Consider the following 14,817-nt stretch of genomic DNA (forward strand, 5'->3'; position numbering starts at 1 on the left):
TACCTCGTGAAGCAACTTACCAGTACATGTACAATATTGAGAAAATTACTTCATCCTCTCTAAGTGACTCGTATATGACAGATACTCTATCTACATGTACTTCTATTTATTTTTTATATTATATAGCGCTGCAGCAGAAGAGAACAGCTCTGCTCCTGTCTCCTCTTGGTCAGTTGACAGGGTCTGTAGTTGGCTGACTGAGATTGGACTGGAAATGCACACTGATTTAAAAGATCTTGGGATCACTAAAGTTGGACACATTAAGACACTGAGACAGAAACTGAACGAAAGACTTCAGTCATAATGCATAATTATTGTCATTTAAATTTATTTTTTTTAACAACCCTTTCTTTTAAAGCTGAGCTTTGTCTGTTGCATTCATAGATATTAGAGTATTATTTATACTCTAATATCTTCTCTAATATCTATGGTTGTATTGGCATTCCTTGCAATTAAGATCTAGCCCCACCCTTGGCCCATGCCTCGCCCTATGACCCCTCCTTATTTTTACCAACTAACATATTTTTTAGTCTACTCTATAGGACAAGTTTATACTTCATTGAAAAGCAGTTTTTAGTCTCGAAGAAACTAAGCATTTTTATATTTTAATGGAACTATGGCCACTAATCAAACTTGTTTAGGTGAAGTTCTAGTAAAGTTGATGCTGCTATTTTAATCTGCCATGTTTTCTTTTATAGACTTAGATATTAGTGACTTGATTAATGTTATTGACTTATTGAAGAAATGTGGCTTTCAGGGAACAAAGTGGCAAGATCTGGGATTGAGACTAGGACTACTAAAAGATACGGTGGAAGCCATTGAAGTGAAATATCCTGGTGACGTGTATCAATGCTTGACAGAGTGTCTCTCTCATTGGCTACGTAGAGTTGATAATGTTGACAGTAGAGGAGGAGCCAACTTTGACTCACTGTCAGATGCTCTACGATCTATGAATAAAACTGCTGTAGCGGAGAAGTTAAGTGAGTCAACCATAACTGCATGTAACGATAATCATTGTATTTATCATAGAACATCATGTCCTTATGACTATTTTTAATAATCGTCATACTGTCCTGTCTCAGTCTCTTTGTGATTCTGTTGGTATTGCTGGGTTACTTTTTGCTGAACGTATGTTAACACAAGAAGCAGTTAGTAGAGTGGTGTCAGCTAGTCCCTCTATTCCTAATCAACGTGAGGCTCTATTAACTGCTGTCAAAGAAGCTGTTCAAACTGATCCCAACAGTTTACATACATTTGCTAATGTATTGTGTACAATAAGTACTAATATATCACTGGGACAAACTATACTGGATGATATTAGTGAGTATAAAATATGTTTAATCAAAGCTATATATTCTTATAATAGGTAAGTATTTTCCTACTCCTAAAGTGGGTGAGGTTTGTGAGACTAAACCTCATGATTTACTTGTTGATCCACAAGGTAATAATAATTATGAATAATAATAAAATGATAATACGTTCATTAATATCTATAGATAATACAAGCACTGATGAAACCAAGATACCAGGTAATACACAATTTATTATATCATAAATACTGTAAAAATCACTAAATGATTTGTTTTATGTATAGACTCATCTTCTGATACATCTTCCCAGCCTTTAACACCTCAAGGTATTTACATGTACATTTTTATACATACTATCAAAGTGATACTATCTTTTATAGTTGAAGTACATGTTCCTGTTTCTGAAGGCTTACTGGGGGACTTCAGATCAATGAGAATGTGTTATGGAAAAATGTTCTACAATGTTGGCAAGATCATTAAACGGAAATCTCCTCCTTTAGAAGAAATTAAGGAATTTCTGTCTTGTTGTGGCACTGTTCTTAGACGAAAAGTGGAGCAATGTTCTGATGATATTCCTAGTGTATTGCGTCTTATTCAAGATGAGTGTTCACTAACTGATATTGAACTCCTTCATAGTGTTGTGGAAGAAATGGAGATCACTGAAGCTACAGGATACATTGAAGCATATAGAACAGAGTTAAAGAAATTCTGCAAATCACTCTCCATTAGTCTTTGTTTGAAAGAAAGATTTGCTTCCATTCCTCCTCTTCAATGTCAAACAGTTACTTTTATCTTTGACTGGGAGCCTGAGGAGCATTTACTCAAAGATATTATGGAGCTCCTTGCAAAAGTATCTGGGAAATTGCTGAAGATCAATTATATAGAGCGTTCCAAATCAATATCTGTCACTTGCTCCTTTCCTTTCTCCGATGTTGGGTTTACTGTATTGAGGATGATAGAGAATATTCATATACTAATGGGACAAGGATTAAAGGAACTGACTATTGGTAACTTAACATTATGGAGGAAACAAGATGTTAGGCAAAAGGCACATAACATAAATTGTTTTATGGATATTGTTTTGTATAGGAACTAAAAGTAAAGGATCAAGACTTATTACAGCATACAGAAGTCAGTTTAATTTTTTATCATGATACAAGTGCAATTTTAAGTACTCAAGAGTTTACATGTATTTTTTAGGTTATTTCTTATATTATACTTGAAGAAGCTGAATATAAACTAAGAGATATTATCAGTAGCAAAGAGAAGGTATGTCATGCTAGACTGTTTAATGGTGATCATCTCTTTCCTTGTACTTACATGTATAATAGGAAATAAAAGAATTGAAACAAGAACAGTCAATGATTACAGTACCTGAGGTTAGCTATACATGTCTTTATGCTGTGTTTCAACTTTGAGCTAATTCTGATCAAATTTGGAATTTTTATGAATTTTTATAGAGTTGCTCCAATGCCATATACTGCTTGTCAGCTCATTGTTTAGTTCAAATATTATGCTATGTGGGAAACCCTGCTCGCTGTGTTATATACCTATACATGTATCTATTAACTACAAGTGTACATGTACTAGCTATTTTAATTAATTGCTAGGAAGAATCATTGTCCAGTTTTTTGAAATCAATTAAATTGATTATAATTATTATTAATAGGAAGTATTGCTTGATAAAGAATTGAGTGAATTCAACTCTCAGTTTAATGAAATAAAAGGAAGGAATAAAGAATTGTCAGACAAATTATCAAAAATGAAGATTGGTTATTTGAGATCACTTTCTAGTAATACTGATTCAGGTTGGAGTAGTTTAATTATATACTAATAATTATATGATTATTATTAAGCTGCTGGTAAAGTGAGAAGAGGAATGGCTTTTGAAATTGATGACTGCAAGTTTCATCTTGAAGCAATGACAAGACCAGACTATCAGCCATTGGTAGATGATAAAAGAATAATAGAGAAATTACAAGAAAGAATAACAATAACAAATATGGAGCTAATTATTAAAAGAGAACACAATGAGAAGATTATAAAAGACATTAAAGACAATGTAGAGAAGAAGGAGAGACAAATGTGTAAAGTAAGTTAGGCCTTCAAGAGGAGTACTCCTACATTGTATATACATTTCATTTTTGTAGTTTAAGTTATTTTGTGTTCATCCTGTTACCGGGAAAATGATTGAGTCAAGATTTAAAGTACACCAGGATATTAAACTACCCCAAGCACTGGCTGAAGCTTATAAGGTTTGGATCATAAAATGTACTCGATCTGTCTTAAACTGACAATTTTCCTCTCTCTCAATCAGATAATGAAACTAGCTCCTCATATTCCTATTGAGAGATGTCGTTTGGTTAAATATGATGATTATGCTGAAGCAATGGATCAATCCTTTGATCTTGATGAGGTGGGTGTGGTTCATTCTATTATTATTGATTGTTAGTTTTATAGTTTCAAGATCACTTTTTTGGACAGCTTGTGGGTGGCGCTAGAAGTTATTATTCATTTGAAATGTTTTTAGAAACTCGTAAAGAAAACGAAACCTTCAAGAAATACAATAAAGGAGGTGGGTGTGGTTTGTCCCATGATGATATGACAACATAGATAATAGAGTAAATGAAAGGGATTGGAAACGGGGGCGTAGGCTGGTTGATGTTGCTATTGGTTACCGGCTCAAAACCTGGTTGATTTCCCATCTCCTCCATTAGTGAGGCTGTACTGCAAGGACTTCGAAGGATATTTATGGAGATCCAAGAGGACACTTACTTATGATATCCCTATTGTTCCATATAGAAAGTGTAGGACTATCTGCAGCAAGGTTTTTACTTCTACAACGCTATTTTGCAACGAGTTATAAGTACAACAATTTTTTTTCATTTTTCGCCCTTTTTCTGTTGTAACAAACTCATGCTTCATGGATTCTAACTCTAACTAGTATCATTCCATATGCAAATGAAAGCTCTTTCATATGATTATAAAGATATTGCATTTTACTCTAGCTTGTTTTCAAAAAAGGGATTATAATGACAAAAAATACATTTTATGGTTTTAAAAGAGCCATAACATGAACATAGTAAAATTATCTATACAATAGAAAACAGAATTATAAAGAGGAAACATTAGGCTTCTTGATGCATTAATTTCACTTACATAGGAACACCTGTTCGCAAGATATTGCTCCTAAAAGAAAGAAAATCAAGGGTAAATTTTGACAAAAAATTTCAACGAGCCTCTGTCAGCCTAGCAGCAATACAAATGAATGGAGGTTGGGCTACGCCCATACGGAAGTTTCCAATCCCTTTCATTTACTCTATTATCTATGATGACAAGTCATATAATTGTGTGATGGTGTACTGTAGGCATGAAACTGATGATAGCTGTGATTGATCTGTCAACTGGTGATGTAGCACCAGCTGAACCAATAAGAGCAGAACAAGGTTGGACTGTTGGAGAATTAAAGCAATATATAGGAGAAGTAGGGACACAAGCAACCATATTTGTTTTACTCTTTCATTCTTCAGATATTTAATCTTGATCCTTCATGTATGAGGCTGATCCTTGAGGTGTATAAGGATGGTAGACATTTACCAAATGATGCTAGTTCACTAAAAGGAGAAGGACTCTACAGGAAACACACAGTAAGTCATGTGGTGATATTTTATGTTGTAAATTAGTACACATACTCTCATGTAGTTATTTGTTGCCTCTGATTCTGAAGATTATGATAGACAGTACAAAGAGAGCTTCATGTACAAACATGTTGATGCTCACATCAATTCAGTACTACTATACATCACACTACCTCCTTTCCAAGAACATACACCAGGAAGAGGAGAGGAGGAAGAAAAGGAGGATGTGAAGAGTAAACCTTCAAGCAGTGTGGAAGGAAGGAAAGGAGGAGGGGGAGGGGTTTTAAAGGTAGTGTCCTTTTCAAGGAATGAAGAAGAGAAAGGAAAGAAAAGAGGTAAGGCAGTTAAAGTTAATGGTTTTTGTGGAGCTTCATTTTCATGCTCAATTGCTTATGAGAATTTTGATTTATTTAAACCATAAAATTTGTAACATTTAAGTACATCAGTATTAATTTATATGTACACTGTATGTTGGTTGCAAGAAGATACAACTACATCCATGTGTCTTTTGTCAGATATACAGATAAGAGTTGATCAGAGAACCACATTAGCTCAATTGAAGGAGGAGCTAGTTCCACTGATTGGTGTACCACCTACTGGCTTTAAAGTGTATAGGGTGTACAATAACCAGCAAGAATATGAAATGGAGAGATTAACTGACTCATTAATGGCAATACCTTCCGAATCAAGAGTAATTATTTAATTCTACTTCACTTGATCATGACCTTTTCTCTTCCTTACAGTTTGTAGTAAGACTGGGTAGGGCATTACAAGTAGGAGAGTGCAGAATTAAATTATTTTTATTGCACATTGACAATACAGAGGTTAGGCAATAGCAATTTTACTATTGTAGTTAAGTTTGATTTTTAGTTCTTTAATCTGATGATGGAGTCTGTTGTTGCTAAGAATACACCAGTGAGAGAATTTAAAAAACAAATTATTGAAGAAGCAAAAGTACAAGGAATTGACTGTGTCCTTGAATTAGACAAGTAAGTACATCATGTGACTACTGTATAATGGGGAAATTTTGGAGGGAGTAAAATTTGGCAAATTGATGAATTCTGATGATTAGCAAATTTTAATTTGGCCACATGCCATTGAGTATGTGTATAATGTCTCAAAATGATGGATTTTATTTTGGCAAATGGCTATCAAAATGCCAAATTTACCAAATTTAATTCCCTCCAAAATTTCTCGCTATATGGTATTACAGTATCATATGACTTATTGTGTAGAATGAGATTACGTAAGAAGACTTGGAGGTCTCCTGGTACAGTGTATCTTGATCATCAGTTGATTGATAAAGATATTCATGTATATGCTGGTAGTGAAATGTATGTGGAACCATTGAAAGGTCAGTATTTAAATTTAAAATAATGAGGGTATTATTCAGCAATTATACTTTGATAGAACCTGAAAAGATGAAGCTCCCAACACAGATGCAGGTGTATGTTAGAAGATGGCGTCCATCAGAATGTTCAGTTGATCCAACAGAAGAAGTTATACTGGACACAGCTAGTCCCTTAGACCTTAAAAAGAAGGTGAATGTATAATAAAATGTTGTTATGTGATTCTTTTCTTTAGCTTTCAGAGTTAAGTGAAGTTCCTGTTGATGCTATTTCTGTTGCAAAGGTAAGCCATTGACATTTTACTATCAGTGAGCAATTTCTCCTTTTAAAGGGCTTGGGATCATTTCCAGCTGAGATATCATGTCTTGATATTGAGAATGAGTTGGAATGGGATCCAGCCATTCAGTCAATCAGTCAAACACCATTTTCATTGTATGATGATGGAGGTGTCATTTATTACAAGTACAGTATAACTAATCATACATTGTACAATTTTTGCTGTTATTTTTAGAGACAATAGAGAAAAAATGAAAGAGATCACAGCTAAAGAGAGAGCAGAAATAGAAAAGACAGAAAACAAAAGGTCTGCTTGAATTTTCTCCATCTACATGTACATTAAAAATGCCGAGTTGTTTTTCCCCCGTTTGTACATGTAAATTGCATATCTTTTGCTGGTTATGAATGTGGTGGGTGGATCATGATGCAGAAATAATATTTCACAAAGTTAAGGCCATGTAGTAACCAATTATAAGTAACAGCAGTTGGTTTTGCTATTGATATGGCTTCATGTGTATGTTCACACTTTAGGATCAATAGTGTTAGAGTATATGGTACTGGGTCATCATCATCAAGTGGTAGTAAGATCTAGACTAACAATGACCCTCTAATAGCTTATTATTATTATTATTATTATTATCATTATTATTATTATCATTATTATTATTATTATTATTATTATTATTATTATTATTATTATCATTATTATTGTGTTGATGTACATCCTTTGACTCCCTTTCTTTTCCAGTGGATGATAATACATTCATGATAATAGTCTATGATCTCAAACAATGAACTATAACTATGACAAGTTCAGTTCAACTATATAGCACATACAATAATATAATAATAATATCAGCTTATTAGTTTAAAGTCTGTTAGAACTGTGCTCCTCTGGATTATTAAGCAAATCAATTGTGCAGCAATAAGGCCATGGGCTGCAGCCTGGTTTGGCACATGGTTGCACAGAATCATCTTCCCCATCTTCTTCAAAGGAAGTATGCCACTCCATGTCATTCATAAAGTCAGTACGAAGCTATACACGTAGATAAGAGTGAGAGATTGCAACTAAAATACATGTATTATGTATCAGGAAAATTAGTAAAATGGCACAAATTCTCTCCAGGCAAAATTTGGCCTATGTACAGGGACTTTAGGCCAATTTTGGAACAACTTTAAAAGTTTGTAAAAAACCCAACTTTGATCGGGATCCAGTCAAACTTTCTACACATCATAAGTACATGCATTTGTATCAGAAAATGCTATAAAATGGCAAATTCTCTTCTTTTCATTTTTGACAAAATTTGGTCAATAACCCTGTACAGAGACTTAATCCTGATTTCGAAGCAACTATAAAATTTCATAAAAAATCCAACCCCATGTCTGCTAGACATTACCTCGTCCATCTTCTCAAGAAGATAATAATACATTGAATCATTTTCAGTCAGTGGATCCCTTTCTCCTGGATCAGTCCAGAGGTTAAAGAGGAGAGGAGGATCATGTGCTGTTAGTTCAGTCGTGTTCCGACACAGAACATCATAATGAGTAGGAGGAGCATTGCCACTAAGAAGAAAATAAAAAAACACTATTTAAATCTCATAGTTAAATCATCAACCCTATAAGTATCACCTCTGATAACTTGGCTAAAAGCTAGATACAGAGTATTATATATTACTATACTTCATGTTCATACCCTTTTGTATAGAAGTGAGCTTTGTAGTGCTTCCATCTTAATGCATAAGGGCCTATGCTGGGATCAGCATTTTCAGGGAAGTATGGTATTATTGTTCTCTCAGTCTACATTGCATGAAAAGAAGAGGACATTATAGATTTGCAGTCTCTCTCTCTCTCTCTCTCTCTCTCTCTCTCTCTCTCTCTCTCTCTCTCTCTCTCTCTACTCTTACGTCTTGTTTATTATAAAGAATAGGTGCAAGGTCAAAGCCATCCATCTTACGATCGCTCGGTATGGTAGCTCCAGCCAAATTAAAAAAAGTTGGTAAAATATCATATCCTGCGGCCAGCTGAAAAAGAAAAAGAAGCATAATGCATTCACTTGCATTCAAAACAAAAAATATATATTAATGCTAGTTATACTTTTGTAGTCCTGCCAGTAGCAATCTTTCCAGGATACCAGGCAATTGCAGGCACTCTAAAACCTCCTTCCCACGTGGAGACTTTACCACATCTGAAAGGACCAGCACTGCCACCATATTCCTGCTGTTCTAGATCTGGTCTGAGGGAGAAAGAAGGAGAAAGGAGAGAAGAATATAATAGACACACAAAATGGGAAATATCCTCCAAATAATAGCATCCAGTGAAGAGAGGAGAGAAGAGAGAGAGAGAGAGAGAGGGAAAGAGAGAAGGACTATAGCTACCCTATACCCATTGTCTGCAGTGAATAGTACAAATGTATTGCCGTAAGTTCCAGTTTCGTAAAGAGCTTCAAATACTTGTCCAACAGACCAGTCAATCTCACGCTACACACAATAATTCAAATAATTATTATCATACACAAAGTGAATGGATTATTTTTCTTACTAGAGTGTCACCAAAAGGTCCTGCAATACTTGAATTTCGAAACATCTTACCAGCAAACTGAGGCCAGTGAGTGTGATGGAATGCAAAATAAAGAAAGAAAGGTTGTCCTGAAGCTGAAGAAAAGCATGAGTAGAACACAAAACATCTCATCATTAAAAACTAGAATACTATTCATGAGCTTATGCATGTACACTACACATAGATTAATGATTAAAAACCTGCAGATCTCCTGATGAAGTTTGTGCCAGCATTAGTCATGTGATAGTTGAGTGTGAGTAGGTCCACTGGTTGCTGGAGTATAGACTTGTTCTCGATTATTGGACACCCGACAAACTCTACAAGTACATAAAAGCATAATCACAGTATCAGGTAACTATAGATCCTATTTTGCAGTTTATAAGCTAAGTAGATGTATATTAAACAGTGATATAAAGTAAAACAGAAATAAAGTCCTATGTTGAATAGGCATTGCCTAAAATAATGGCTGAAAAATTTCTCCCTTGTTATTTTTTGACAACCTTGTTAACACATTGAAGGTGTTAACAAAGTGACAACAAGCTTGAAAGAAAAAAAAAATTACAATTTTATTCATTATTTTAATTTATGCAGACTCTCAGCTAATCTCTACCTTCAGCAGGGTGGCAGGTTGATGGTGTGGCTGGGTTCTGATAGCATCCTACATCAGGATAGAAGCAAACAGAGCAGGGACAAGCATCATGAGTGTAGGGTATCCCCTAAAAGAGAGAATAAGGGTAAATGATAAGTGCTGAGAAAAAGTGGAGAAGGATATAATATATATATATAAGAATTATTTATTACATAGTAATAGTCAAACCCATGATGAACTGGCAAGTTGGATCCATTCTTCCCTACACCCTATGCAAAGGAGAACCATAAATAGGAACTGAAATTGAAACTATGATATAAAACATACCAGATGCCATTTTCCAAGCATCCCGGTTGTGTAGCCAACATCTTTCAGCCCCTCAGCTATGGTAATCTCATCGTGGGGAAGACCTACATAATGAGATAGAAGGATGTTTATGTTTATTGCAATATTATTGAATGATTGCCCATTCGGTCAGGCTTCTGTGTCATTAATAGAAGCCACCTGTTGGAAGCAGTAATGGGAACGCTTCAATCATAAACTTCCAATTCATCATAAAACCAGGTCCACTCTGTCATAGAGAGAAGGGAAATTTAGGAAACCAAGTAATCCTCAATCATGCAAGGAAGGAACACAGAAGCCTGGAACATGTACAACAAGCATCAATTATATCAAGAAAATGATTTTATATTATAATAATTTTATTTTCTGTTTGTACCTCCTAAGGAACTAGGGTCAACTCCATGGGGATATATCCCTGATCTTATCTGATGCCTACCAGTCAATATTGCAGCCCTAATAATAACAATAACAGTATAATAATAATAATTATTTTTATCATCCTTCTAATCTTGACCTTGATGGGCAGCAGACTGGGCTTGGGCTGTACATGTTAGTGAACATGAGTCCATTCTTTACCATCCTGTGAATGTATGGAGTATAGGTGGTAGGATTGCCATAATCCTGTAAATCACCATATCCCATCTATATCAGAGAAAAGAAAAACACATCTTTCACTTTCAATGAAATGTCATCATAGGCTCACATCATCGACTAAAAATAAAATAATGTTTGGCTGTCTATTTCCCTTCACATTGCTAGACTTCTTTGCTGCACTTGACACTGCCAGGAATGCACAAAGAAGCACCAACAGGAGCTTCATAACTCTAAGCCTTCTTCTCTCTCTAGTAGCAGTAGTCAGACCAGTCAAGTGACATTAAATCTCTAAAAGTTTTTGTTCACATGTTGTAGACGTGAAAAGGACTGAGTGTATACTTGATGGCCTACACAATGGATTGAATAGTGACACTAACAATGTGAGACTTCCATTAGCAAGAAAGCATGGCAATGCAAATCAATCATTTGAAAGCATCAATAGCAGTACCCGTTTAGAACCATCTGCCATCAATGAATTCATAATGTAAAATTATGCGCAGTAAAAGTGCTTACATGCAACGATGGGCATAATTATTATTTTTTCATTATTATTGTTACAATGGAAAGTGATGAGTAGTGACAGTAATAATAATAATAATAATGATAATACAAACACTAAAGCAACATTTATTATTGTCATTTTAGTGATAATGGATGATAAAATAATAATAATAATAATAATAGCCTTCACTACTGATACTCAGTCCTATAGTCCTGACCCGTATACATATTGTACATAAGCGATGGTGGAGCGACAGAGAGGACACTGGGTACACTCCAGTGCACACTTATAACAAGAGATCAGGTGACCACACGGGCAGAAGACAGCCGACACAGGACTATCCATGCACACGCGGCATAACTTGGAGTCGACAATTTTTTGTATAAACTGTCCGAGTTTGATTGTTCCTTCTTTAGTGAGACAGACCGAGCCTCTCCTCTCTGTCTGAGGCGGGGGAGGGGTGGTCTCGCTCTCATCTTTGCTTGGGTCTTGTTTACTTGTTGTCTGGAGCTCGGAGTCGATGAGGCTAGACGTGTTGGGGTCCTCTGGTGTCTCAAGGAGCTCTTTGGCAATGTCACAGCTACTCTTGGAGAGACCAAACTGAATGAGATTGACACGAGAGAACTCTGATGGTGACTCAGGAAGGAGGACATTACTATAAAGAAGATAAGGAAATAATAAAAATACAATCTATACAATATTCACACATAAGATTCACATGAGAGAAAGTCTGTTCACATAAAAGACTATTTACACACATGTGACTATCTTATCATTAATTTTACATAATTTTTCACATAAGAGAAAATGAGGAGTAAGATGTACATTATAAGAAGACAAAGAAGGGAAGAAATGCAATAAAGAAACTAAGAAGGGGAGGAACTTACGTGTCAATGCAATCTCTATTGCTTTCATTGTCAGTGAAGCTGGTTAAATTCTCTCCTCTCTCACTGCTCTGACTGCTACTCCCGGTATCATTAGACCCAGCAGCTCCATTACTAGGAGCGGCAGCACTGCTCACTGTGGCCAGTCTGCTGTTCAGCGACTCCTGGTTGACCTGATGGAGTCTCTCCCAGGCATGAGAATAAGCCTCGTGCTGCGTACGAACGACATCGAAATGATAAATACGATGGTACGTGCGACCAAAGTATTTCTTACAGACTTGCTGCCACGGGCGGATCCTAACATGATCAAGAACTCTCTCGCTCACCGTCTCGTGACAAAAGAAGGTGTGGTCCTCGGTGAGGAGACGGAAGAGGTAGCGAGCGATTCGGTGGTGAGGGCAACGAAAGAATAGCTGCTTGTCAATGTGCTCTCCTTGATGGCCAACCGAGCGATAAGAGATGGTGAAGATCTTGTTACGGAAAGAAGCCTCTTGGAGATAATCATAACTGATCCTAAAATAAAAATAAAATCCATCATTATAGGCTCAAAAGGAGTACATTATTAAAAACAAGCATTATTATAATCTGCCTTACTTCTTTACGAGTCTCCACTGTGTATTGCATATTCTAATGTGGAGGCCTCCAATCCCAACATAGCACGAGGAGTTGTCTTCAGTGTTTGTAGCTTTGACATAAGTGACTCCCCAGTTCTCCAGCTTGAAAGCTTTAGTAAGGAACAAGTTCTCTGCATCAGTTGTTTCAATTCCTAAGAGAGGGAAAGAGAAAGTGACCAGGTGTGTATGGGATGTGGTAATACACAGTTGACTATATCAGATGAAAAATAAACCCACAACTACCTCTTTGTGATGTCACAGTATTGCACTGTTGGTTTGTGATGCAATGATGATGATGTTTCAATGAAACTAAGGGCTATTGACACATGTAACAAAATCCACATCTGAGAATGTGGTTAACAAATTAGGCTACCCATACAACCATACAAAGACTCACTGACATACATGCACTGTAGACTGACAGTGTGGCTAATGGCCAGAAACCTTAAATATACCATGTACATATTCTTATCATCAAGAGACGAATTATCCATTCATGTAATGCAATAAAGGAGAGAGAGGGAAGGAAGCAGACTACATGTAGCTTCCAATCCTCATCAAAGGAAACATCAATAAAACTACTAATAAGTCATTAGCATGTAAAGAGCAATTAGGTAAATAATCCCTTTTTAATGGCAGGGGGAGTAAGTAAGGAAATGCTATGTGAATGTACATGAACTGCAGTCATTAATCCAAGAGGTCATTACATGTACATGTACATGTATGATTGACATCATTATTATGTCTCAAAGTCTTCAACAGGTGGTATGGATTGGTATCCTGTGCCACCTGTCTGCCTAGAACATGTGTTCTACATCAAAATCACATGTAACCACTAATGTTATAATGCTACCCCAAAGAAATCTGATATTTCTATCATTTGGAGACTATAACTTGTACATGTATAGTATGATCTACTCTTCATTCTAGCTTATGTAGTTTCTGAATAACATTAATACAATACATAATTATTACACACATGCTTCTCATAATATTAGTATCTTGTGTACAAGGTTGCTTACCATTTAGTTTTGAGTGCTCCTTGGCTATCCCTCTGGCAATGCCAGGTGCCCAATCTTTAAAGTATTGCGGGTAGCATAACTTATTGCTGAGGCTTGAGCTGTTTCCAAAGTCGGACTGAGCTATCAAAGCTCCAAATTTTGGTGCTTCTTTAACCGGAATAGGGAGCTGGCCTTTAGCCATTAAAGACTTGATTTGCAAGTAAAACAAATGCCTGGAGAGAGAGACACAACAGAACAATAGATCAATGATAGGAAGATTGGCAAAGATAAAAAGATGAAAGGAAGGGTGTGACCACAAGTACAGTATACATATATATATATACACACACCACAATAATGAATACATACCCACAATGCAGCCTGTGTATACACTGGAGAGAGTGCAGACAAAACAGTTATTTTTGGCAATAAAAGGATAAACCCATTTCAATATACAATGAACTCTAACCAAGGCAAACAATGGCTTCCACACAGTTTTAAAATAATTCAAAAAATATTAAACTTGTCTCCATCCATTGTACTACTATGCATTAGACTCTATGTCCACTCACACCCTCAGTTGCTTTGAAGCTTATGTTGAAATACAATAATCGTATAGAGTAACACTTAAAAAACACAAAGCTGATACAGTAGTACCACACATCAAAGCATTAACATAATAATAATAATGGTAGTTTATACAAACCCTTACTTAGTGCTAGGCTGCTGGAGTGTCTGTGGATCGACAAAATATTTCACTTTGAGGTAGAGTTGGGCAGGAGAAGCAGTCTTGATCTGTACTGCTAGATTCATGCGGAGATTCACCCAGAGATAGATACCATGGTGATCAATGTATCTGAGGCCAAAATAGTCAACCTCGACTACCCCGAGCTGTGAACATATCTAAGCAAATATAAGCAGACTAAAACAAGGTATCTGGATCTTTGGCATACCATTTCCAAGCAGTCCATTCCCGTGGCAGATTCAGGTAGGTTGAAATTATGCACGACAGAGTTTGGCAGCGTCACTAAAACGCTCCTGAGAGGTTTGCTAAGAGGCATCTTGGCTAGAGATAGAACAAGGCTCAAAGAAGCCAACGAAGGAATAACAACAGATAGTGATTTGAAAGAACAGTGACAGTATTGCCACTGCAGAAAGCAAG

At 36.0% G+C, this 14,817-nt stretch overlaps 4 protein-coding genes across 4 annotated transcripts; 2 read left to right on the forward strand and 2 right to left on the reverse strand.

Annotated features, from left to right (window-relative positions):
• Nucleotides 1-491: 491 nt before the first annotated feature.
• LOC109582722 (uncharacterized) lies at nucleotides 492-2,406 on the forward strand. The gene is made up of 7 exons (XM_019997615.1): nucleotides 492-641; nucleotides 699-980; nucleotides 1,030-1,320; nucleotides 1,367-1,441; nucleotides 1,497-1,529; nucleotides 1,595-1,636; nucleotides 1,691-2,406. The coding sequence occupies exons 1-7, from the start codon at nucleotides 617-619 to the stop codon at nucleotides 2,404-2,406; spliced, it is 1,464 nt and encodes a 487-aa protein (XP_019853174.1). The 5' UTR covers nucleotides 492-616.
• On the forward strand, nucleotides 2,333-7,345 carry LOC105313042 (ubiquitin carboxyl-terminal hydrolase 47-like). Its single transcript, XM_019997625.1, has 21 exons — nucleotides 2,333-2,346; nucleotides 2,400-2,441; nucleotides 2,511-2,579; nucleotides 2,642-2,689; nucleotides 2,980-3,118; nucleotides 3,167-3,402; nucleotides 3,461-3,565; nucleotides 3,628-3,726; nucleotides 3,771-3,885; nucleotides 4,679-4,794; nucleotides 4,841-4,957; nucleotides 5,013-5,283; nucleotides 5,464-5,639; nucleotides 5,692-5,772; nucleotides 5,819-5,937; nucleotides 6,184-6,302; nucleotides 6,359-6,489; nucleotides 6,533-6,580; nucleotides 6,629-6,759; nucleotides 6,809-6,880; nucleotides 7,105-7,345. The coding sequence occupies exons 4-21, from the start codon at nucleotides 2,672-2,674 to the stop codon at nucleotides 7,163-7,165; spliced, it is 2,154 nt and encodes a 717-aa protein (XP_019853184.1). The 5' UTR covers nucleotides 2,333-2,346; nucleotides 2,400-2,441; nucleotides 2,511-2,579; nucleotides 2,642-2,671; the 3' UTR covers nucleotides 7,166-7,345.
• On the reverse strand, nucleotides 7,336-10,942 carry LOC100633134 (arylsulfatase A-like). Its single transcript, XM_003387186.3, has 14 exons — nucleotides 10,764-10,942; nucleotides 10,575-10,702; nucleotides 10,437-10,513; nucleotides 10,046-10,128; nucleotides 9,931-9,987; nucleotides 9,740-9,845; nucleotides 9,330-9,446; nucleotides 9,112-9,224; nucleotides 8,956-9,050; nucleotides 8,668-8,806; nucleotides 8,478-8,594; nucleotides 8,267-8,370; nucleotides 7,971-8,136; nucleotides 7,336-7,609 (listed from the first exon to the last, which is right to left on the reverse strand). The coding sequence occupies exons 1-14, from the start codon at nucleotides 10,878-10,880 to the stop codon at nucleotides 7,442-7,444; spliced, it is 1,587 nt and encodes a 528-aa protein (XP_003387234.3). The 5' UTR covers nucleotides 10,881-10,942; the 3' UTR covers nucleotides 7,336-7,441.
• Nucleotides 10,943-11,353: 411 nt separating this feature from the next.
• On the reverse strand, nucleotides 11,354-14,811 carry LOC109582725 (E3 ubiquitin-protein ligase MYLIP-like). Its single transcript, XM_019997621.1, has 6 exons — nucleotides 14,609-14,811; nucleotides 14,368-14,558; nucleotides 13,677-13,888; nucleotides 12,635-12,806; nucleotides 12,044-12,553; nucleotides 11,354-11,811 (listed from the first exon to the last, which is right to left on the reverse strand). Exons 1-6 carry the CDS (start codon nucleotides 14,714-14,716, stop codon nucleotides 11,361-11,363), a joined length of 1,644 nt encoding a protein of 547 aa, XP_019853180.1. The 5' UTR covers nucleotides 14,717-14,811; the 3' UTR covers nucleotides 11,354-11,360.
• Nucleotides 14,812-14,817: the final 6 nt, after the last annotated feature.

Source organism: Amphimedon queenslandica, unplaced genomic scaffold (assembly GCF_000090795.2).
Source record: "Amphimedon queenslandica unplaced genomic scaffold, v1.1 AMPQUscaffold_13361, whole genome shotgun sequence".
NCBI lineage: Eukaryota > Metazoa > Porifera > Demospongiae > Haplosclerida > Niphatidae > Amphimedon > Amphimedon queenslandica.